This window comes from Varanus komodoensis, unplaced genomic scaffold (assembly GCF_004798865.1).
Source record: "Varanus komodoensis strain SLA01 unplaced genomic scaffold, ASM479886v1 scaffold7_3, whole genome shotgun sequence".
In the NCBI taxonomy this organism is placed as follows: domain Eukaryota; kingdom Metazoa; phylum Chordata; class Lepidosauria; order Squamata; family Varanidae; genus Varanus; species Varanus komodoensis.
The window spans coordinates 11,628,517-11,650,074 of record NW_025336480.1 but is presented as its reverse complement, the minus strand read 5'-3'; the positions used below and the strand labels follow the sequence as shown (position 1 = coordinate 11,650,074).

At 40.7% G+C, this 21,558-nt stretch overlaps 2 protein-coding genes across 2 annotated transcripts in view; both read right to left on the bottom strand.

Moving 5' to 3' along the window:
• Positions 1–3,662, bottom strand: part of DDX46 (DEAD-box helicase 46) — a 36,420-nt gene extending 32,758 nt beyond the window's left edge. The window contains exons 1-3 of the mRNA XM_044454237.1: positions 3,518–3,662; positions 1,829–1,861; positions 345–533 (exon numbers count right to left, since the gene is read on the bottom strand). Of these exons, the coding sequence (XP_044310172.1) occupies positions 345–533; positions 1,829–1,861; positions 3,518–3,534 (239 nt within the window). The 5' untranslated portion in view covers positions 3,535–3,662. The remainder of the gene's footprint in view (positions 1–344; positions 534–1,828; positions 1,862–3,517) is intronic.
• Positions 3,663–6,514: 2,852 nt separating this feature from the next.
• Positions 6,515–19,382, bottom strand: CAMLG (calcium modulating ligand). The gene is made up of 4 exons (XM_044454555.1): positions 19,110–19,382; positions 12,767–13,218; positions 10,956–11,021; positions 6,515–9,624 (listed from the first exon to the last, which is right to left on the bottom strand). The coding sequence occupies exons 1-4, from the start codon at positions 19,297–19,299 to the stop codon at positions 9,433–9,435; spliced, it is 900 nt and encodes a 299-aa protein (XP_044310490.1). The 5' UTR covers positions 19,300–19,382; the 3' UTR covers positions 6,515–9,432.
• Between the last annotated feature and the right edge of the window lie 2,176 nt (positions 19,383–21,558).

The following is a 21,558-nucleotide window of genomic DNA, read 5'->3' as shown; positions in this document are numbered from 1 at the left end:
ATTCTAATAGCTGTCTATAAGAGAAAACTGAGCACCACTGTGTCAAAAATCAAAACTAATTACTAGTAGAGCTAAAAGGACTAACTTAACCAACATTCTAACTCATTCTTCCAGTAACAGGCAACATCCATTGCCATCTACTGGAATGGGAAGAAGATTGATTGTTTAATAAATTATTCAGTCTTCCTTTGGATTAATATAGAAATATAGAAACTGAGCAAGTCAGAAGGGGCCTCTCGGGCCATCTAGTTTGACCCCCACCTCCAGTCGGCTCCACTCATGACATGCCTACCATGTGCATGTCTAGCCTATCCTTGAATACCCTCAGATATATTGCTGCTTACCTCACACGTTTCCTATCACGTGATCGAGATCTCCTCTTGTCCCTGCTCCGTGATCTCTCACGTCTGCGATCTCTGTCCCTGCTTCTAGAGCGCCTATCATCTCCACGTTTTGCTCTTTTGTCAGGTGGAGAACGACTTCGAGAACGGCTACCAGAGCGCCCTCGTGATGAGGAGCGCTTCCGATAATGCCTGTGGTGTAGATAATACAATGATCAAGATGTATAACATGAAAAGTACAATGTAAACTACATAATAAGCTTTTTCTAAAGACTGCAACATTTAAAAGAGGTTTTAAAGGATATTTTGTTGTAGAACTAACAGTTAATTTATCTTCAGTGTCATTATATAGCCTCAGGCCTTAAGGTCAATGAAAGTCAATATGGGGTTTTAACTGGAGTGCTGGATTACAACTGAGAAGACCCAGGTTCTGATTAACACTCATAAATCAAATTCACTGAGCCATTTTTTGCAGACTAGTTACCTCACAGGGTTTTAAGAGAGGCAAAAAAGGGCGAAACCATGGATGCTACCCTGAGCTCCTTGCACAAAGGACAGGATAAAAATGTATCTTATTAGAAAGAATGACAATGCCTTTTGATCCCTACCAGACCTCTTTTGTTTTGTGTTTCATTTGAAGTATTTTCTATTCAAGTGGAAGCATGACTCAAGGCAAAGATGTATAACAATAATAGAAGAAAAGCAGCTTAGGAATTAATAGTGGAATGAAGACAGGGCAAAACAAATGATACATAACCTTTAAAGCATTTGTGTTAACTATATATATTGGCAACTGGGGGTGGATAACATCCTACAGATCAATTAGTTCAACAGACAGCGTGATCCAGTTGTTGGCAGCTTCATCAAGCTAACTTGCCTGGCCCACTGCAGTATCTAATAAATTCTGTGCTCACCCCCTATTTATATTGGGATATATACACATATGCACTTCAAAATGAGAAAAATATGCAATACAATCAAGAACAATACTTTCATGCCAAAAATGCTAATGAATGTTTGGTCAAGCAGTGTACTTTAGTTCTACCATACATAACATAATTTAGCATTACTAAGCTAAATATGAAAAGTATGTGCCAATCAATTCCCAAATGAAATGCTGCTGAATCTCAAAAAGGCTGCTAAGCACAACACACTAAGAAAATAGTGTGAAGCAGTACTTTAAAACTCGGTTTCCTATTTAACTAGCTAAAATCATTTGTGGAGCTGAAAATACTGAGAAATTGAGCATTGTGGCTTCATAGGACCATAGAAAAGTGGCAACTCTCTTAGTTACAACAGAAGTTCACCCTGAGCAGGAAACTACCATACAGAAAGATAAAAGCAGCCTAGGGAAAGCCAAAGAACCTCTGTTGTGGTTCACATTATAATGAAAGAAGTAGGAAGTATTTCACTAATGCATTCATTTACATAGTACATTTGCCCTTAGAAATTGTGAGATAAAAACTATTATAAATAGATTAACTCACTGTTTTTGTTTGGACAACTGTTGCTTTGTTGATCTGAGGAAATGAGAGAGATTAGGTAAGCAAGGTAATACCTTCTAGTAGATCAGCTTCTAATGATTTCAGCATGAAAGCTTTAAAAAATTGCCTGACACAATTGGGCCATACTTTTGACGTTCAATACTAGGATTTCCCAGATACCATAAAACCATATCTACTGTGCAAGCTGTTTCAGAAACTGAAACTGACTAAACCATGTACTGTAGCACTCAAGGGTTTTTGTATTCAATTTGATTAAAGAATTGTGAAATTGGCCATCAGTTATTAGTCAATACAGAAATCCATTTGCCTTGAGGCCACACTGCACCTATACAAAACAACCAAGCTGTATCAATTGCAGATAGCAATATATTGTTAAAGCAAGGAAAATCTTATAGAGAGTGTAGAAAATAAAGTTCCAAGCATTAAAAGATTTTTTCTGTGCGTTATGAATTCCCAAGCCAAATTACACACTCCCCTCAAAAAAAGGCAAATGCATATATTTTGTTGCATATATTTGACTTCAACATACATCTAAGTGGAGACACAATTAATTGACTATATGCGCTTAAAAGTGAAACAAGATTAAAAATCACATACATACCTTCTTCATGCTTAACACGTACTGTAATTTCCACCCAGTTATACATGCCTATGTCCATCAGAACTTGCTTAGTATTAAGTATTTTAAAGCCTGACAAAGGAGCAGTGTAAATTGCTCAAATCTTCATAAAGTAAAAATGGAATATAACCAATGCAAATAAAGAGAAAACCTGAGCAATCTACAAAATTGTCACACAGATTTTCTCCAGAGACTAGTCCAGTATGCAAATCACTCCTCCACAATGACTTTCTTTCAAAATAGTCTCTTGGTCATGAAACCACTAGGTGACTTTGAGCCAGTCACAGAATCTAAGTCTAGCCTACCTCACAAGTTTGTTGTTGTAAGGATAAAAATGAAGCTGTGTAAGTGATATGTAACAATACATACATATACCACACACAAGCATCAAGATAGGAAATAATCACAAATGACAAACACACCATAATGAGCTTATGTTACAACTGAAAGCAAGTTGTATGATATGTTAGTGGAATTCCAAACTTGCCTGGGGAAAATATGGTTGCTGCCTTTTCTGGACACAAATAATGTTTACATTATTTTATTGAGTCATTTTAACTACTACTGTCTGACTCATAACATGTGAAAAACATGCATCCAAAAAACGAGTCAACAGAAGTTCTCAGTGGGGAAAATGCGCCCAATCATCACGGGCAACCAGAAAGCAAGAAGGCCTAAAGACCAAGGAGGACCCAAGCCAAGCCTATCCAAACCCCACTCGGCTTAGTGCTGTAAATCGCCCTGGGTGGTTCTTTTCAATTTCCAGACTGCTGTCATAAAAAATGTTTGAAATAATATCCTTAAAATCATTAACAGAGGATAGCCCTCTTTTAATGGAGACACCCATTAACCCCGAGCGAACAGAATGCCCATCAGCCCCCTAAGCCTTCGCGTCTCCCACGCAGGGACTCCCGCCACCCGACGCCGGTACAGCTGCCATTAAAAGGCCTATTTCGGGGACAAGCTCTGTCTCCCGCTCGAATCCGCAGCAAGGTCAGCGGGGCAGGATTCGGACAGCGCCAAGTCCGGTTCCGGGGAGGCCTCCCGCTCACCTGGACTCCCGACCCATGGCGGCACCGACCAGCGGCCTTCTTGTTCTGCGTTTTGTCTCTCAAGGCGAGGCTGCCACAGTTGCCATCTCCGACGGACCAAGCGAGGCGGAAATGAACCGACCTACGCAGTAATAGAGAAGACGGGCTCCCCCTCCTTTCCGGAAGCCGCTCCACAGCGGCCTCTGGCGTGCGGGAGAATGAGGTGCAAGTCGAGCCCCGGCTGTGCCGCCGATGGGGCCGTCCTTTGCCAAGGGGGAGGAGGGGCGTCGCGGAAGGGCTGACTAGCCGCGGGGGCGCTAGTCTACCCGTGCAGCGCTGGCCTGAAAATCCGCGTCCGGTTCGTCTCTCCTTTATAATGTGTTCAGATTGCTCCCACTGGTTGCTGCCTGACTTTTGTATGGGTTTTGGTTCGGCTTGCAAGCCGCTTTGAAATAATTTTGATCCGTCAGGCTTGAAAGGATATTACAATAAAAATGACAAAGGTAATGCTCCTCTGAAACAAAGGATATTTTGATGCCAGAAGTAGAAAAGGGATGTAGCACCCTTACTGGAGTAAAATGTGTAAAAGGCATTATCTGATGCCTTTTAATGCACTGGCCTTGTGTACAAAGTGAGTTTATTTTATTTTGATGGACAATGTACGATCCTGTAATGAAAAGAACTTTGGAGTGAGGAATTCAAATTTCAGTTTACCCATGAAGCTCACTAAGGCCTTGCTTAAATCCCTCTGTTTCGGTTTAACTTGTTGGCCAGAGGTATTGCAAGGATACATGTGAATGCCCTGTAACAGCCTTCCCTAACACGAGGCCCTCCAGATGGGCTAGACTACATGCTACTATGCATATTAGTAAACAACTTCTGCAATTATACTGCACAAGCCTTTGGAAAATATGCCTAGCAGTGCAGGTCATCATACTAGTAAATTTCTATTTGATTGCTATATATACTGAAGAACTAAAAGCAATTCTTAAAAGTGCCTCAGAGAAACTTGCTGCTAGAAAGATCGTAACAGGGACCAAATGATGCCACCACTGAAAAGTTCTTCTCTTGTGCAGCTACCTGCCTTTCATTTGGCACGGCACCTGGTGGAGGGCCTATTGATCTTAATGCTTGGATAGGTTTAATGTTCTCCAAATGCTCCATGAAGCCATCTGCACAACAACATGACCTACCATTTATTAATCCAATATAATTTAGTTGTGATGAGTTGGCAGCTAACAAAGGTGCTAACAAATTTGTGCAATTTCCAAATGTATTAGAGTTCCAATTATGCCCAGCCAGCACAACCACGCAACAACTTACCTTTTCCAAAATGTGTTTTTATCGCCACATCTATATTGCATTTGTTTACATATTCAAGTATATGTATGGCTTTCCTATATGTAAGTTATATCTGTAGTTCAGACACTTACTGCAATTATCTTGCCCCCTTTCTTTATGCTCAGGATAGGCAACTGTATGAGAAAGAAATCCAGTTCAAGTCTCCTTCTGCTTTCTTACCTCAACCCTTACAAACCAATCCAAACAGATTCTACTCTGCTCAGATTTTAACAAACCTTTGGGGAAACAAATTAACTGTATTTAATCTGTTTTTCCTCGTAACTTCATATTGTTTTCAGTGTGCCTGTATGAAGAGGAAAATTCTAATATTCTTGTATTCCTTCTTTGTTTTCTAAAGTATAATAATTGTCAGTACCTTTTATGATCTACACACTGCTGTCAAAATGATGACAATTAACTGTCCACTTCTATGTTGCTGAGCATTTCAGAGAGTTGCTGCAATATTTACAAAGTATATCCTTAACTCTCATTTTCTTCACAGCAGCCCTCTGGCAAAAGATCAAGGACAGCACCATGTGGACACCTTTCTCCACAAACTATCAAGGAAATTTTCTGACAGAGTATAAATCAGAACCGATTGGCAGGAGATTCCAGGCAAAGGTGCTGCCTCATTCAATGCATCAATAAAGTATGGATTTGCTGCCATAAAGTGCAGTTTGTCACTAGTGTGGATGGCTTTATAGGGGATCTATGAGCTGCTATTAGCCATGAAGACTCTATGGGACCTTCAGGTTCATAGTCAGAATGCCACTGAATAGCCATTGCTGGGAGGCAACCGTAGGAGTTACCATTTGCACCCTTGCCCTGCTGACGGGCTTTCCAGAAAGATCTGGTTGAACAGTGCAGGAAACATCATGCTGAACTTGATGGACCTTTGCTCAGATTGGTGAGGCATTCTATATAACCCTGGTAAATTTTGCAATGCTGGTGCTCATCTTGCCAGTCCTTGTAACTTTGTCCACAGGAGGAAATCCAATAATCCAGGCCGATGTATTGATCCATTTCAACAAACCTTTTCTAACAAACCTCCCCAGGAGAAAGTCTTTAGGGTCTTAATTGCCCATTCAGGATCAAGGCAGTCCATTATATTTGGAACGACAAGAGGGATAGCTCACAATAAATATTGCAGGGAAACCTCATCCTTTGCTGCCCTAAGCACTGTGAGAATTGCAGCTCAGCTCAGCAGGAATCCTGAAGGCTATAGACACCATCATCCCTGCTAATCGTCCTTCTGCTTACAGAGCCTTTGGCTAATACAGCGGAATATAAGTTTAATAATAAATAAATAAATAAAACCCCAGTGCTATGACAGGGCTCCAACTGCATTACTGCTTCCATGACTAAGTTCATTTTCCAGGTATCTCTCTCCCGAAATACTGGATGTCATTCATATGCTGTTTGCCGTCTTCATAACAACCAGTGTGTTCTATCTCACAGACCTAGAAAAGGTTTTATCAGGCGAGCCACTTGGCCCAAACCCAGAGATTGAGTTTATTGCCTCAATTTTATGATAACCAATTGCAGGCATCACAATTCACTTCCAAACCCTTCTAAATGCTGAGATACTATAAAATCAGAAAGGTTAGTAAAGTGTTTGACAAGCTGTGCAGTCGTTTTTTATTTTAATGAATATTCAAGTACTGCCAAAGCATAAAAGAATGGCAACAAACATAACTTTAATGGATTTAATAGGATAAATGTAGAAATAATTCCTTTGATGGGCATACATAATCACAGGTTTATTGAATAGAGAAGCCCCAATTTTTGCAAGAAGAAACATATACAGAACACTTTCTGACTATTCACCTGTTGTTTCATCCTATACATAACTTCCCATACCAAGGAAAGTTTTGTTTTAAAAATGTTGCCTTTTGAAATCAAAAAGATTCAATTACCTTAGATACATACTGTTTTGTCACCATTTAAAACCTTCAGTACAGCAAATCTGAATTACAGAAATTCAGAAGTACTGATTGAAAGGTCTTGATTTCAATGGCTAATAAGAGTACCTTTAACTGTAGAAGCTGAAATACGAAAAGAATTCCTCAGGGCATTTTAGGGGTTTCTGTGATGAATCTGCAAAACCCAGTCATTGCACAAAGAACTCAAAAGCAAAACAAATGCGGAATCTTTTCATGTTCATTCATAGTTTCAAATAATGAGCTTTCAGTATGTCAGAGATAGTCAGACCTGGTAGAAGCTACTTTACTTTAGATAACAGAAAATGTAATGCTTAAATTAGGAGATTTTAGTGAAGCGTAAAAATGACTGTACACAGTAGAACAGATCAAACCTAGTATCCCAAGAGGAAGAAAATGTGTGCAGAAAGAATACAGAAACTCATGAAATGTTTGTTTGCTGTTTATGCTGCACCCATAAAGTGGCATTTTAAACTGAACAGAAAGGCAAAAGCCTTTGAGCAGGGGGAAATGGTGTGAGTAAATCCACAAGCAATTCTATTCACCCTTGTCTCCTATGTATCTGTGCCCCTTCATTATAACAGCAAGATTCAGTTTAATAAATACATTGTTAAAATTACAAGGCAGAAAAGTTAAATGCTAATAAAGAAACAAGGTCATAGCTGCTATTAGAAAAAAAACTGATTTTGTTTCCCAACAAAAGCCACAAGCACCTCTAAAAATAGAAATGACTTAGCCTGTGTAATCAACAAAAGTTTAACAGGTGAGATGCAGGAATTCCCAAAGAATACAGCTGCAAGGTAACAGGTTTACAAACTGTTTGAACAGCTTATTTGGACATTAGATCCCCATACATCTAAAGAGCCAAAGTAAAATCCTTCAGAATAATGAGAACTCTTTCATAGTAGTATAATTTCTTGCTGAATCCTTAAGGCAAGTAAAGTCACATGTAAGAATTGTGAATGGGCCACAGGTTCTGTACTGCCACTTCGGGACACCCTTTAACTGGTGACAGCAACAGCCGCACATAGCACTGAATCAAGAGCAGATGAAGAAAGGAAAACAGAGCAGGATGAAAAAGGGAGAAAAGAAAGCCTGAGGAGGCATTCTCTCCGTCTGGACTCCACATTCTATCTACAACGGCGCTTTCACTAGTTATACAATTTTATTCAAATAAAGATCAAGTAATAGCTCCTGCCATCTTTTATGATGTAGCAATTGTGGATTGCTGAATTGCTGAAGGAACCTGAAAAGACAAATTTTCAAATTTATTTTAACAAAAAATAAATAAAGGACCATCCATGAAAGCCAAGCAGAGACTTGACTGACCAATGGACAGGAGCCTTCGACAATGAACATAAATATTAACTTCTCAGAAATCATTTCTATTATGTCTTCTAATATCAGCATTTCCATGAGAAATGAACATTCCGTGCCATCCAAACCAGAATGCACACTAAGCAGCAAATTAAAACTAGAAGTGAAGACTAGTTTGTCTACTCTATCAAACCACAGTACTCCCCTATTACTTGTAAATATAATGATCTCTCGAATGTTCAGGCAAAAGAGGCTGAACTTTACATGTGCGTATTCTTGGGAAGGAACATACAGGAAATATTACAGAGGCCTGCCTTGGTATGTAGTACAAAGATCAAAACAGCACCATAGGGATGAACAGAAACGGTGACACTTCTAGAGTTAAATTACTCAAGACAGCGGGGGGAGGGGGGTTAACCGGCAATGTTTACTTTTAATGCAGCGTATTATATTAGATCATGTAAACACAAATATTAGGATTCCAGCTAAGACAAAAGAATGTTCATGAATGCTCACTGGGGATTTCACAGTTCAGTGTTTTAGCTCTGCCATTCACATTTCATATCAAACCTGCCTAATTATACAAAATACATAATATGCCCATCATTAGGCAGAGAGTAAGATGAGCTAAACCAAGCCTAATTCTGTTGCAGAAACAGAAGCCTTGGGGGTTGGCAGTATTTTGTCAGAATATTCCAACATCTAATTGAGAGTTTTAAGGTAATAATATATTGAAATAGCAGTCCCTAGGAAGTTCCTCTGGGTGGATCCAGAGCATCCCATCTTCAATCAGTCTCAGAAGAGGTTAAGCTCTACAGGAGGTTCCACTAGAAGAAGAACGGAAAGAAGCTATTTCCATCCATTTTCCCTTTCCCCTTGCAGCTCCCCAATCCAACCTCCCATACTGTTCAAAAGGGATCCCCAATCCTGTGGAGCAGCTTTACAGAGGGCACAGGGAGGAAGAACTATTGTAAAACATTGCCTCCACTCCTTTCATTCAGCAGTAGCATCCTGTGGGCGAGTTCCATTCATGGGAATTTGGATTCTAGCCATTCTAATGTTTGGTAATGAAATTCTGCCAAACACATCTCAGATTACAATTTCAAGTGAAGTATGCAACAGGAAGGTCATATGCTAACAGAACAGCCCTGTCCTTGGAATGATATTCTGTGTTCGACATTTGGGATTGCCATGTACCTTTCCCTTCAGAAATGCATTTAAGCAGCACTGAAACAAATAAGAACTGGGTAACGGGTTAACCCTGTTTATATATCCAAAGGCGTATATGAAATCAAGACCAACACAGTCCTGCTAAAGTTATACGGAGTTCCATGACTATCATGGCATTTCTGCACCAAAAAACACAAACAGTTCATGGCAAAAGATGAAGGTAAAGAAATAGACACAGAGGTCTGTAAAGACATCCCCCATTTTGCTGTAAGTGTCCATGGAACGACTAATGACTTCCGCAGGGATCCCAGACAGTAGAAGAGCAGCAGTTAATACTGTAGTCTTCGTCTTCTTTTCACTCTGTTTGAGAAAGAAAGGGTTAACTTCATCTTTCACAGTTTAAGTTCATTATCAGAGTTTTAATATATTACGGGCAGACTGCCTGTACAGGATACCTGCACCCTTATGTTTATGAAATGTGTGTAGCCCCAAACTCTCCAAAAATGTAAAGCAACAAAGCTAATATCCCCCACCGAAATTATTCTAAGTTGTAAAAAGCATAAGAACCCCTCCAAAAAAAAAAAAAAAAAAGCAGAATTGTAAAATAGATATGAGAATGGTCTGCAAACAAACCATGGACTGCATGGGTGGCAAGGTAATGACCAAGACATAATTGTAAAGTCCTAAAACTCCCAACATGCCATGGCTAACTGGGGCATGCTGGGGTTGTAGGACTACTTTCTGTCTAAACATTTTTCGCATTGCATTTTAGGTTACTGAAAGTATTTTATGTTTCATATCCAAGCCAGCAGCATTGCAATGCAATGCAATGCAGAGGCTGCACAGCCTCTTCTTTATGATTTATCAGTGGATAAACTAATGTCGATTCTTCATGAGCAGATTGTTACATGTTTCTAGTCTTCCACTTCTTTAGTCTTCAATGTTTAAGGTCGTAAGAATAAGTAACAACCCAATCTATTATTTCACCATCCTCCTTATGAACACCATATATAGATCAGCCTTCTCCAACCTTGAGCCTTCCAGATATATTGGACTACAACTCCCAACATTCCACACTCAGAATTTTGAAGAAGACTGATAGCTGAATTGCATTCAGCGTTGCAGACAGCAGTATGCATACACATTTCTCTCCACAAGAAGTCCACACTTGTTTCTTCTGTATCAGAGCAGGCACAAAGTAGATGTTTGGACTTCAGTTCCCAGAAGACCCTGCAACCATGTCCATTGATCAGGAATGCTGGAAATTCCAGACATCTGGATTACCAGATGAAATCCCAAACATCTGGAAATCTATCTACTGCCCACCCATATCTAGTGAATAATTATTTCATTTTGCAATGGCTCAGTGCCCACCAGACCTGGGGGTAAATTGTGTTTGGATGGTCATGATACTGTCTTGACATTATCTTGCAATGAAATAAAACGGCTTATGAAGGGTAACTTCTAAGTAAGGGCAAGCATAGCAAGTTGGCTCATTTTTTAATATCAATCCTATATGTATCTACCCAGAAGTAAGGCCAATGTAAATGTGCAAATAGTTTTATATAAAATATAATGCTATCATCTATTACACAGTATACAATATAGGAATATTCTATAACAACAGATTTTTCCTGCAATAGTTTTTTAAAATTAGAAATATTGAAAATGCATTTGTCCTAACACCTTACCTTTGGAAAATATTTGGACAACCCCATGTATGCAAGCTGTAAGGTAAGAAATGGTGCAAATATAGACTGTGGAGGGAAAAAATGCAAAAAAGTTATATGAATTAGAAAGCAGTTATGAGGAACTACCTTGATAAACATATTCAAGAAAAGGTCTATTTTTTGTGATCTGCATCAGGCAACACACTGAAAAATGTATTCAGAAGTTGAACCAAATTTCAAAATGGACAAAACTGTCCAAGGAAAATGTGCTGCTACGGAGGTCATTAACAAGTATGTCATCTACTCCTGCAGAGGTTACAAGGTATTTGTGTGCTATCTATCCTACAAGAACCTTTACATGAAAGCTTCAGTCAAAAGTAATTATTTCACATCATATAAGAAGGCTCAGTGTATTGTAATATTCCAGGATATTTTATATATATTTATTATTGTATTTATTTGTGATTCTTATTTATGGCTGTTATCTTATTGAATGGTATATAAATGTCACACATAAATATTAAAGTCATATTTAACATGAAATATTAAAACAATTACAATAATATAGAGTGGTAAAATGGAGCAGCATAGAAGCATAGAAACGGAGCAAGTCAGAAGGGGTCCCTTGGGCTATCTAGTCTGACCCCTGGCTCCGCTCACAACATGCCCACCATGTGCATGCCTAGCCTATCTTTGAACCCCTCACCGACGGGGCCTCAACCACCTCCAGTCAAGAAATCCTAAATGCAGAAATGTGTTTTCAGAAGGCATTTGAAATGTACCACACTTTCTGCCACCCAAACTTCACATACAATGTGCAGGAACTTGATAATAATGAAGCTAATTACAAATTGCATTTTATATTGTTGGAAAATGATTGTGTATAATTATCCAGGTTCCTTTTAAAAACCTGTGTGTGTCTCAAAATGGACTGGATAATTTTAGATTTTTGACAGTATGGTTCAACCCTCTCCATTTTTGCTTTTCTAGAATTTGGCACCTGTACCTTGTTAATCTGACCTCAATTCTGGAATCAGGTGAGTACAAATTCCCTAATGGTTTTTGAAAATGCTACGGCTTTCTCTGAATTACTTGGAAGAGGCTGCTTTATGTGATCGGCTCACAACTACATTAAGGCAAGGCAGCATAACAAATGCTACCACTGACTGTAATGATCAAGAAAACCAGCTTCTCAAATAACTATCTGCTTCAGAACGAATTGGCAATAGCACTGGATAGACACTTACACAAAGACATGCATAAAGAAGTAGTACCTGAACTGAAATGAAAAAAGAATCCTTATTATAAACTGCTTATACTCAGATTGCAGGCAAGTTTTCTTTTTAAACACATTAACTGCTCAGAAAATAATTTTTCTATCTGCCCAATATGCAGTACAAGAATATGAACCTGGCAATGTGTTTCACCCAGCTATAAATACATGAAGCAGCTTGAATCTCAAGCATCTGTTACTTCACCCTCCACCTGCAGTACAGGGCTAATGGTACTGGGCAACAGTATAGAGTAGTTATAAAAATTACTGAGGCTATATGTGCAAAGAACACACATTACTTCAGTAACATGGGGTTCTCTGAACAGCTGAAATGCACTATATTTTATTTGAAGTGGAGCAGGGCACGGAGTCACAGATTTGGAACTGAATCAATAACCATGTACCTGCTGGGTGGCCCTGAGAAAGTCACCTTTTCTCAGTGTAAGTACTCCATCTGTGAAATGGGATTTTCAAACTTCTTATCCTACAGAGTTGTCAGCAAGGCAACTAAGCAGAAAGAAACAGTACAAGAAATGCAACAGGATTTTTTTTAACTCACCAAGTATCTGCACACAAAAGCTCTAACTCCAATGGCAAGAAGGGCACACCCAACTAATCGAAAAATACGGAATGAATCAAATTCTTCCACAGCATTTCCATTCTCCTGGTTTGGCTTCTCACTCATCAGCTGGTTTCTTAGTTTCATGGCTTCATCAAATCTTGATAAATACTGGTCTAATCCATGGCGAGGTGCCCGTTGTGCAACTTCCATCAGGTCCCCTCTACTGCGCTGCCGGAGTTCACTGGTGCCATCACTACCAACCTCAGGAGTTTTGCTGAACAAGTCTTTTTTCTCTCCCTTGTGCTCTGCCACACTGCTTGCATGGTCGGCTGTCCCTGCCAAACTGCAGACAGTATCACCCAGCACAACCCGCTTGGAAACAGGAGTAGGAAGCGGACCTGGTTTATCTTGCTCCAGCTGAAGCTTAGATTCTGAATGGCCATCATCATCTAAAGAAGGAACCAAAGCAAAAGAATCACAGATGCTAAATATCTTAGGGTAGTCTTCAGGTTCTATGAGACCTCGGTCATGGAGTTAAGCAATTAAGAGTTTATAGAAGGAGATCAAAACATAAGATCGTACACTTAGTACATTGAGCCAACATAGCTCCCTCTACCTATTGTGGCTCTTACCTCCCTTTCAAAAAGATACAAAGAATCATTGGATTGGATCCAGCAAAAGCTACCCACAGATGGAAGGATCCCTTCCACTAGGCCTTAACAACTAAAGGAAGACTTTTGATTTAGTGGAGAATTTCCACTGACTAGATAGTGGAGGAGGAAATCCATTCCCTACAGTGCCCTGAAAATTTGTTGGACAGTGTGCAGGTGACTGTGGAGACTGCAAAAGGATGCCAGCAAAATTCGTTTCCTTGTCTTTTTGCCAGTGGTAGCATTCTCAGAAAAGCTCCATTTGAGGATGCTCCCACTCCTGGAATACCAGCTTTGCAACAAACCCAATGGTTTTTCCTTTCAAAAATGCTTCCTAGAAAAGGACATGAAAGCACTTCCTGCTGACTTTTGGGAGAGACAGAAAGACTTCCAGCTGAGTGATCTTTTCAACAACTGTGATCACACTGCTTGTGTTTTATTGCTGTTTTAATTTTCTTTGTATATAGTTTAGATCAGTTGTTTTAATTGAAGTGTTTATTTTTGTGAACAGCCTAGAGCACAGCAAATTAAACAGGACAATTTGGCAAGCGGTAATTAATGCTGATTACTCTGTTTGGAGGTAAAGATATAAATATCAGTTCCCTCTATCACAGAGTGCTAAGAAAAAAGAATTGTCCTTGATTAACTGAGGAAGCCTGCATTTAGGGCTATTTAGGACTTGTGTTCTGCTTGGAGAATGTAAAAGGTATTACCTGCCATTTTGCTTCAATATTCATTTAAAACAATGGACAATCTATACGAGTTCTACTTTATTTCCAACAGAGTAAGCACTTGCATCTAAATGAATCAAACCAGGGACACCCGTGCCATTTTCTTTTTTCTTGTTCAGAGCTGGGTGCATTCAAGGTATATATTGATATATTGGAATAGACTGATGGGACTGCCCGATGGATTAGGGCATGGTTGACGGACTGCAAGCAGAGGGTCACTATCAGTGGGGAATCATCAGGATGGCAGCCAGTGACGAGCAGAGTCCCCCAGGGCTCAGTTCTAGGGCAGATTTTGTTCAACCTTTTTAATCAATGACCCCAGAGTAGGGGATAACCAGTCTGCTGACTCAGTTCACAGATGATACCAAAGTGGGGGCAGTGGCCACAATTGAGGAGAAGGTGATTCAGATCCAGAAGGATCTGGACAGGCTGTGGAAGTGGGCAGGAGACAACAGGATGGCATTCCATGTGGATAAGTGCTGGAGTACAGCACTTGTGAAAGGGATTTCAGGGTACTTGTCGATAGCAGGCTGGATGTGAACTAGCAATGTGATGCAGTGGTTAAGAAGGAAAACACCACCCTTGGATGTATAGCCAGAAGCATGGCTTCTAGACCTAAGGAGGTGTTGATACTGCTCTACATGACTCTGGTGTGCACACAACTAGTACCATGTCCTATAGGAGAGAGATAGCTAGGTTAGAATCGGTTCAGCGCAGGGTCACAAGGCTGGTAGCCGGGTTAGGAGGGATGACATATGAGAGATTGAGAGAACTGGGTCTTTTCCACCTGGAGAAGAGGAAACTCCGAGGGGATCTTTTAGCAACTTTTCAGGGGATGCCATGTGGAGAAGGGCCATGACCTGTTCTTTCCTGCAGTGGAGGGCAGGACACATTCCAGTGGGGCAAAATTCAAGAATCCATGCTTCAGGTTGGATGTCAGGAAGTACTTCCTGACAGTTAGGACCCCTAGGATATGGAATGGGCTTCCAAGGGAGGTGGCTGAGGCCCTATCAGTAAGGGTGTTCAAGGAAAGACTGGACAACCACATGTTGGGGATTACATGAGCGGAGCTGGCTGGAGCCGGGAATCAGACTAGATGGCCCAGGAGGCCCCTTCTGACTCACTCTGTTTCTAAGTTTCGGTGTTTACATTTTAAAAGGGCAGTTGCATTTCTCATTTGTTGGGTTTGCTGCATAAGGCCATCAATGACTACTAGTGATGGTAGAACCAGAATCAGAAACAAGATGTCTATGTCCTCCAGTTATTGGGGAACAAGAGCAGGAAATGGCTATACCTTGCCTTTGGGCTCCCCATGGGCATCTGGTTGGCCACTGTGAGATATAGCTGATGTCTAATGAGGGCTTCTGTTATCATGGACAGTCCCATTTTCTTACCACTCTGTGATATCAGGCAGTATAATTAATATTAATACTGATTCATTAAGGAAAAGAAGAACATAGGCAGGTAGCATGGAATTGCAGGGATGGCATCAGCTAGGAATAAAATAAGGCTAGTGAGTGATCATAAACCAGCAAAAAGTCTTCTTCAGACATGTCCAAAAGTAAAAGACAGAGGAAAGAAATTGGGGTTCAACTACTCAATGTGGATGGCAAAATTATAAATGATGCCAAAGAAAAGGCAAAAGTGCTCAATTCCTACTTTGGCCCAATCTTCTCTCAAAGCTATGACCTTCCTGATGAAACAGGATGGTAGCTCAAAATTGACAGACAAGGTTCATCTAATTGAGTTGATTGAATTCAAATCCAGGGCCTGGTCAACTCTACCCCAGAGTCATAAAGGAACTCTTTGAGAGGGCAAGGGAAGTGCCAGATGACTAGAAAAGGGCTAATGTTGCCCCTATCTTCAGGAAAGGAAAAAAAGAACCTTAGACCTACAAGACTAGTCAGTCTGAACCCTAGGAAAATTCTGGAGCAGATTATAAAGCAGTCAGTCTGCAAACACCTTGAAAACAATGCAGTAATTAATAGAAGCCAATGTGAATTCCTCAAGAACAAATCCTGCCAAACCAATCTGATTTCATTTTTTGACTGGGTAACCTCTCTAATGGACCATGGGAATGTTGTGGACATATTCTATCTTGACTTCAGCAAAGTTTTTGAGAAAGTGTCCCATGATATCCTGACTAGCAAATTAGTTAAAAGTGGGCTAGATGGAACAACCAACAGGTGGATCCAGTTGGCTACAGAATCAGACTCAAAGTCATCAGTGGCATCTTCTCAAACTAGGGAGAGGTAATGTGTGGTACCACAGGGTTCAGTCCTAGGCCTAGTGCTCTTCAACATTTTTGTCAATGATTTGGATGAGGAAATACATGATTGTCATTGTAGATGACATAACAATGGATGGGACAGCTAATACCCTGGAAGACAGAAACAGCATTCAAAGTGTTCTTCATAGGTGGGAGCGCTGGGGTGAAAACAACAGAATGAAAAGTAACAGGGACACATGCCTAGTTCTGCACCTAGGGAAAAGAAACTTTTTTTTTTACAACATGGGAGATACTTTGCTCAACAATAATGAAAGTGAGAAGGATCTTAGAACTATTCTACATCACAAGCTGAATATGAATATGTGATGTGGTTACAAAAAGGGCAAATGCTATTTTAAGCTTTACTAATACAAGAATCGCTACCAAATCATGTGAAGTACTAATTCCCCTTTACTCAGCACTGGTCAGACCTCATCTGGAGTACTGTGTCCAATTCTGGTTACTGCAGTTCAAGAAAGATGCAGGCAAGCTGGAAAGGATTCAGAGAAGGACAATGCGAATGATCAAGGGAGTGAAAGCAAAGCCCTATAAGGGGGTATTGAAAGAACTGGGCATGTTTAGCCTTGAGAAGAGAGGACTGAGAGCAGGGCCACCTTAACAGCATTATGGGCCCCGGGCAAAGCAGTGTACTGGGGCCCCTATGACAACTACAACTACTATTAATTTTGGAAGTTTTCCAATTTTCCAAGGGTTAACATACACAGATTAGTAAGGGGCCCTGACTGAGAGGAGATGTGATAGTACTGTACAAGCCCTTAAAAGGTTGTCACAAAGAGAAAGGACAGGACCTCTTTTTGGTTATCCTGGAATGCAGGGCATGGACTAAAAGTCTCAAGTTACAGGAAGCCAGGTTCCTGCTAGATAGCAGGAAACATTTCCTGAATGTTAGAGTAATATGACAATGGAACCAATTGCCTAGGGCAGCTGTGGGCTCTAGCACACTTGGAGGCATTCAAGATGCAGCTGAACAGCCATCCGAGAGGGATGTCCTGCAGGGGGTTGGACCTGATGGCACTCTGGCCCCTTCCAACTCTATGGTTCTATGATTAATTATTGTTTACAAAATTGTCCTGCTTAATTAGGTACACTCTAGACTGCCCACAAAAATAAAACCCTCAACACTGGCAACTAATTTAAAATGTGTGCAAAGAAAATTAAACAAGCAGTAATATGCTAGCAACATGATCAGTTTTTGATAATTTCAACTTTTCTTGAAGCCTAAAGACAATGTTATGCCAGAGGCTTCAATAAATTAAACACATCTAAGTGTTAAATAAATGGATTCCATGCTGCACACTGGGGCTAAGATGAGTCTCGGGTATATAAAAGCTGACAACTGTTGGAAAAGATGACTGGGTAAAAATCTAAACACAAAAATCATCACATTTTAATTATTGCAGCAATTATTCTTGGTCAAGTGCCTGTAAATCCAAGGGCAACTGCTCCACTGTGGAGCATTTAGACAGAATTTGACAGAGCATTTAAAAAATGCAATCCATGTTCTTCACTACAAAATGGGAACTGTAGCAGTATGCAGTAATAAAAACAATCTATAACTTTGAATTCTGAATAGAATGGATTTGTTGCAAGTTTTAAGCTAATAATCTCTGACTTGTACATTTAAAAACAGTAATTCACTTCACACAATTACTGCCATGACAGTTACACAATTGAAAATGGTTTGTAATAGTGTAACAGCAAAAAGCTGGAGTTGGACTTGAAGCAGCAAGAATCAGGTTACAAATCCAACCCCTTTACAATGCTCATTGGGCATTCATAGGCAATCACTACTTTCTCATCCTAATCCACTTCACTGGGCTGCTGTGAGCATGAAATACAAAAGATACTTAGGCTGTCTCCGAATTCCTTAGTTTAAGATTGGGATAACAAATTATGTTGATGATTTTGTTTCTGATATAAGATTTATATTTGAGTCACAGATACATTTTGCAATTGTTAGGAAATCCTAGAAAGCAGGATTTGCAGTGGTAACATAAAAAGCGCCGTTTCTTTCTTTCGGCTTTAAAAGAATACGGAGTGTATAGCTTGCCATACACATACATACAAATGGAAGTACACAACCTGAGTCAAACACCCTTCAATTTACAAGCTGTAGTTTCAAAAACCTGTTCTCAAGCATCGTAAGCAAGAATGTTGATATGACCAAAGGATCTCTCTTTTTCTTTTATTATTTACAGAATCCACAGGATTCTGGGAAGTAAGTGCCTAAACCTACATCCAAGTCTCTAAAGCGGCAAATCTACACATAGCTACTTAAGGCAGCCATTTGCAACAGTGTGGACTAAAAATGCGTAGCGCAAATAGAGCAACACTTGAACCCACGGCCCGTGACGGATCAAATCAAGTAGCTTATTGCCGCCCACCATTATACATAACATTGCTGGAACGGGAAAGAGCACGCTAAGGCATGCTATCTTTTTGCACCTACTTCGTGCACTAAAACAATGCACTCTCCATGCAGACTTTTGACCCGGCCCAGGTTTAACTAGGAATGGGACGAGTAGGGAATGCGCCCCCCCCCCCCCCCCCGCCCAAGCCATGCCTTGCTCCGAGTTCACATCGGATCGGAGGCAGGACCGCAGCACCCTGGGGCTGGCTCTCGGCACGGCGGCTGCCAAAGGCGAGCCCAAGCCACGCCCCGTCCTCACCCGCCTTCGGCCGGTGGAAACCCATGATCCGGTTGATCCGCTCTTCAGAGTTCATCAGCAGCTTCCTCCGGCGAATCTCAGCTCGACGTTGGGAGGCCGTGAGGCCGGCAGGCGCTGCTGGAGAGCTGACAGCCCCCTCAGGGCCGCCGCTGCTGCAACCGCCGTCTCCTTCTAGCGGATCCGGCTCCATCCCTGTCTCGAAAGCAGCAATAGCTCAACCTTCTCCGCACGCAGGCAGGCAGGCACACAAACACACAATGGAAGAAGTCAGATCCCGCTCTGACAACTGTCCGCTAAGACGCAGGCGCCGCCGCCATTTTAGGCACCGCCTCCAGACGCTGAAACGGCCGGCGCCATCTTGGATAAGGGTTGGAGCTACCTGCTTAGCACGGAAGCGTCGGCCACAGCCACAGTTTGACGCCGGTGCCCTTAACACAGATGGCGGCAAGGGAAAGGGCGGGAGTTGCCGCAACAGATGACTCGGGAGCAGGCAATGACCTCATACTTTCAGCGGCGTGTGGTTATAATCGTTGCCAGGGTGAGGGTAGGCGCTGGTCTCTTTTTCCTACGCTAATTGAAGGAGAAAGCAGCTTCCTCGTACAATAACAGAATTCGGTTTTGGTATTTCTCATCCTTTGACGATCTTACTCCAAGACATACTTGGGGAAGTGGAGGTAACACCACCCTTGAGATAATAAGCCTGGGCTCCTACGCATGCTCACACATTGGGCAGCTTATTCAAAATTTTCAGAATTCTTGGACAAACTCTGGCCAAAATTCATAGATTTACATTTTATTTCTGGGGCTTTTTACTAAACAAACCTCGCAGTTTTTTTCTTTCTCAAATGCTTTAAAAATGTTCTTGGATCTCTTAAATTCCGTTGTCGTGCTTAGGTACCCCACATGATCCTCTTAAAATTAAATATCGCTTCTAAGAAAAATGATAATTTTTTTAGGTTGTTGCTCAAGCTAACTTGGGCATACCTCTAAAACTTGTCAACAACGAATAGTCCCTGACTTCACGCCAGACTTTGAGACAACCCTGCTATGCTCTCCTCTTAATAAGGTACATTTCCTCCCCAAAATTTCAGCTGCTTCATGGGTTCTGTTATATCAAATATGGCACTTTGTATGCTACTCAGTAGTGGATGACATGTGGCCTAATTTTCCAGGATGAAAATGGCAAGATTTGCAATTCTACTAATTTAGTGACCACCAAGATAGGATGTAAAACAATATGCATATTGTACCCACTATGACCTAATGAATATTTTGCCTACAAAAAGCAGACCATATACTGTATATACCATACACCATCATTGACTCATTTCTTAGAAACCAGACATAATCCCAACCTGACTTGCCAGAAACTGAGACGTGAAATCATGGACATTACAGTGCTTTTAATTATTTAATCATTCTCTGTTATGGTTATGTTATATTTAAACCCATTCTATCATCTTGCTTAGAAAAGAAAAATAAGGCTAGTTTCATAATGTATAAGGGCTTTAAATTTGTCTATATTTTATCAGACCATCAGTTTTTCTAGAGTTGGAATACAAAAAGATGTGTTAGGGACCATAGGATGATTTGGATTTCCTCTTATGATTCTTTTCTCCCTGCCTGCATCCAGAGCGGAAAGAACTGTGTTGCCTGTTTTTCATGGTCAGAAAAGCAACCTCAGAGGAGGAGGAAAGGAGGCATTACAATGGACAGGGAAGTATATCCCAATGTATTATCCTGAGCTGCTTCCAGCCTTCCTATCCTCCCCCTCCAAAGAACCGTCACAAAATGAAATTCACTGGTCAGAAAGGTGATTATTTTTGCTGCTGCTTCCATTCTGCATTGTATGGTTGGTCATCTTCAAGTTTGAGAGCTTCCATTCACCAAAGGTGCAATCAAGGATTATGCCCTAGTAGGAGAATTTAGAATGGTTGTCTTGGCAGCTGTATTAAATTTCTATTGCTAATTTCATTTCTATATCACCCGACAGCCAAAACTCTCTGGACAGTTCAGAAAAATGCCTTCATCTTTATGTGGAACCCTTAATCTCCTTTTCTTTCAGTTACTTACATGTTGACAGATACACAATTTTTTTACAGGAACACCTAATTACAGGACATCCAATTAATGAAGCTGTTTACTAAGAGCATATCACATAGATACAGAATGATTAGCTGTTTCCTGTAGTTCATCTATGAAAAAAATGAGTGAATTTGAATGTGAAATGTCAGTATATGCTTTAAAACCCTAATCTGAGGTGGGGAAATAGTGGTCATCCAGATGATGTTGTACTACAGTTATTACATTATTCCTGACTCTTGGCCATTCTGATTGGAACTGATGGGAATTAATGTAGAGAAGGGGCCCAGCTCTCACACATTACTGTTTGCCCAAATCGATTCACCTAGTTCTGAGGAGGTTGTGGAGGGGCAGAATTGGGCAGATG

Bases quoted from the DNA above. Each gene is read 5' to 3' on its own strand.
- CAMLG (XM_044454555.1), bottom strand. From the start codon at position 19,299: ATGGAGCCGGATCCGCTAGAAGGAGACGGCGGTTGCAGCAGCGGCGGC. The intron at 13,219-19,109 runs GTGAGGACGGGG...TTCCTTCTTTAG, and splicing joins TTTCCACCGGCCGAAGGCGG to ATGATGATGGCCATTCAGAA. The intron at 11,022-12,766 runs GTGAGTTAAAAA...TTCCCTCCACAG, and splicing joins CTTTTGTGTGCAGATACTTG to TCTATATTTGCACCATTTCT.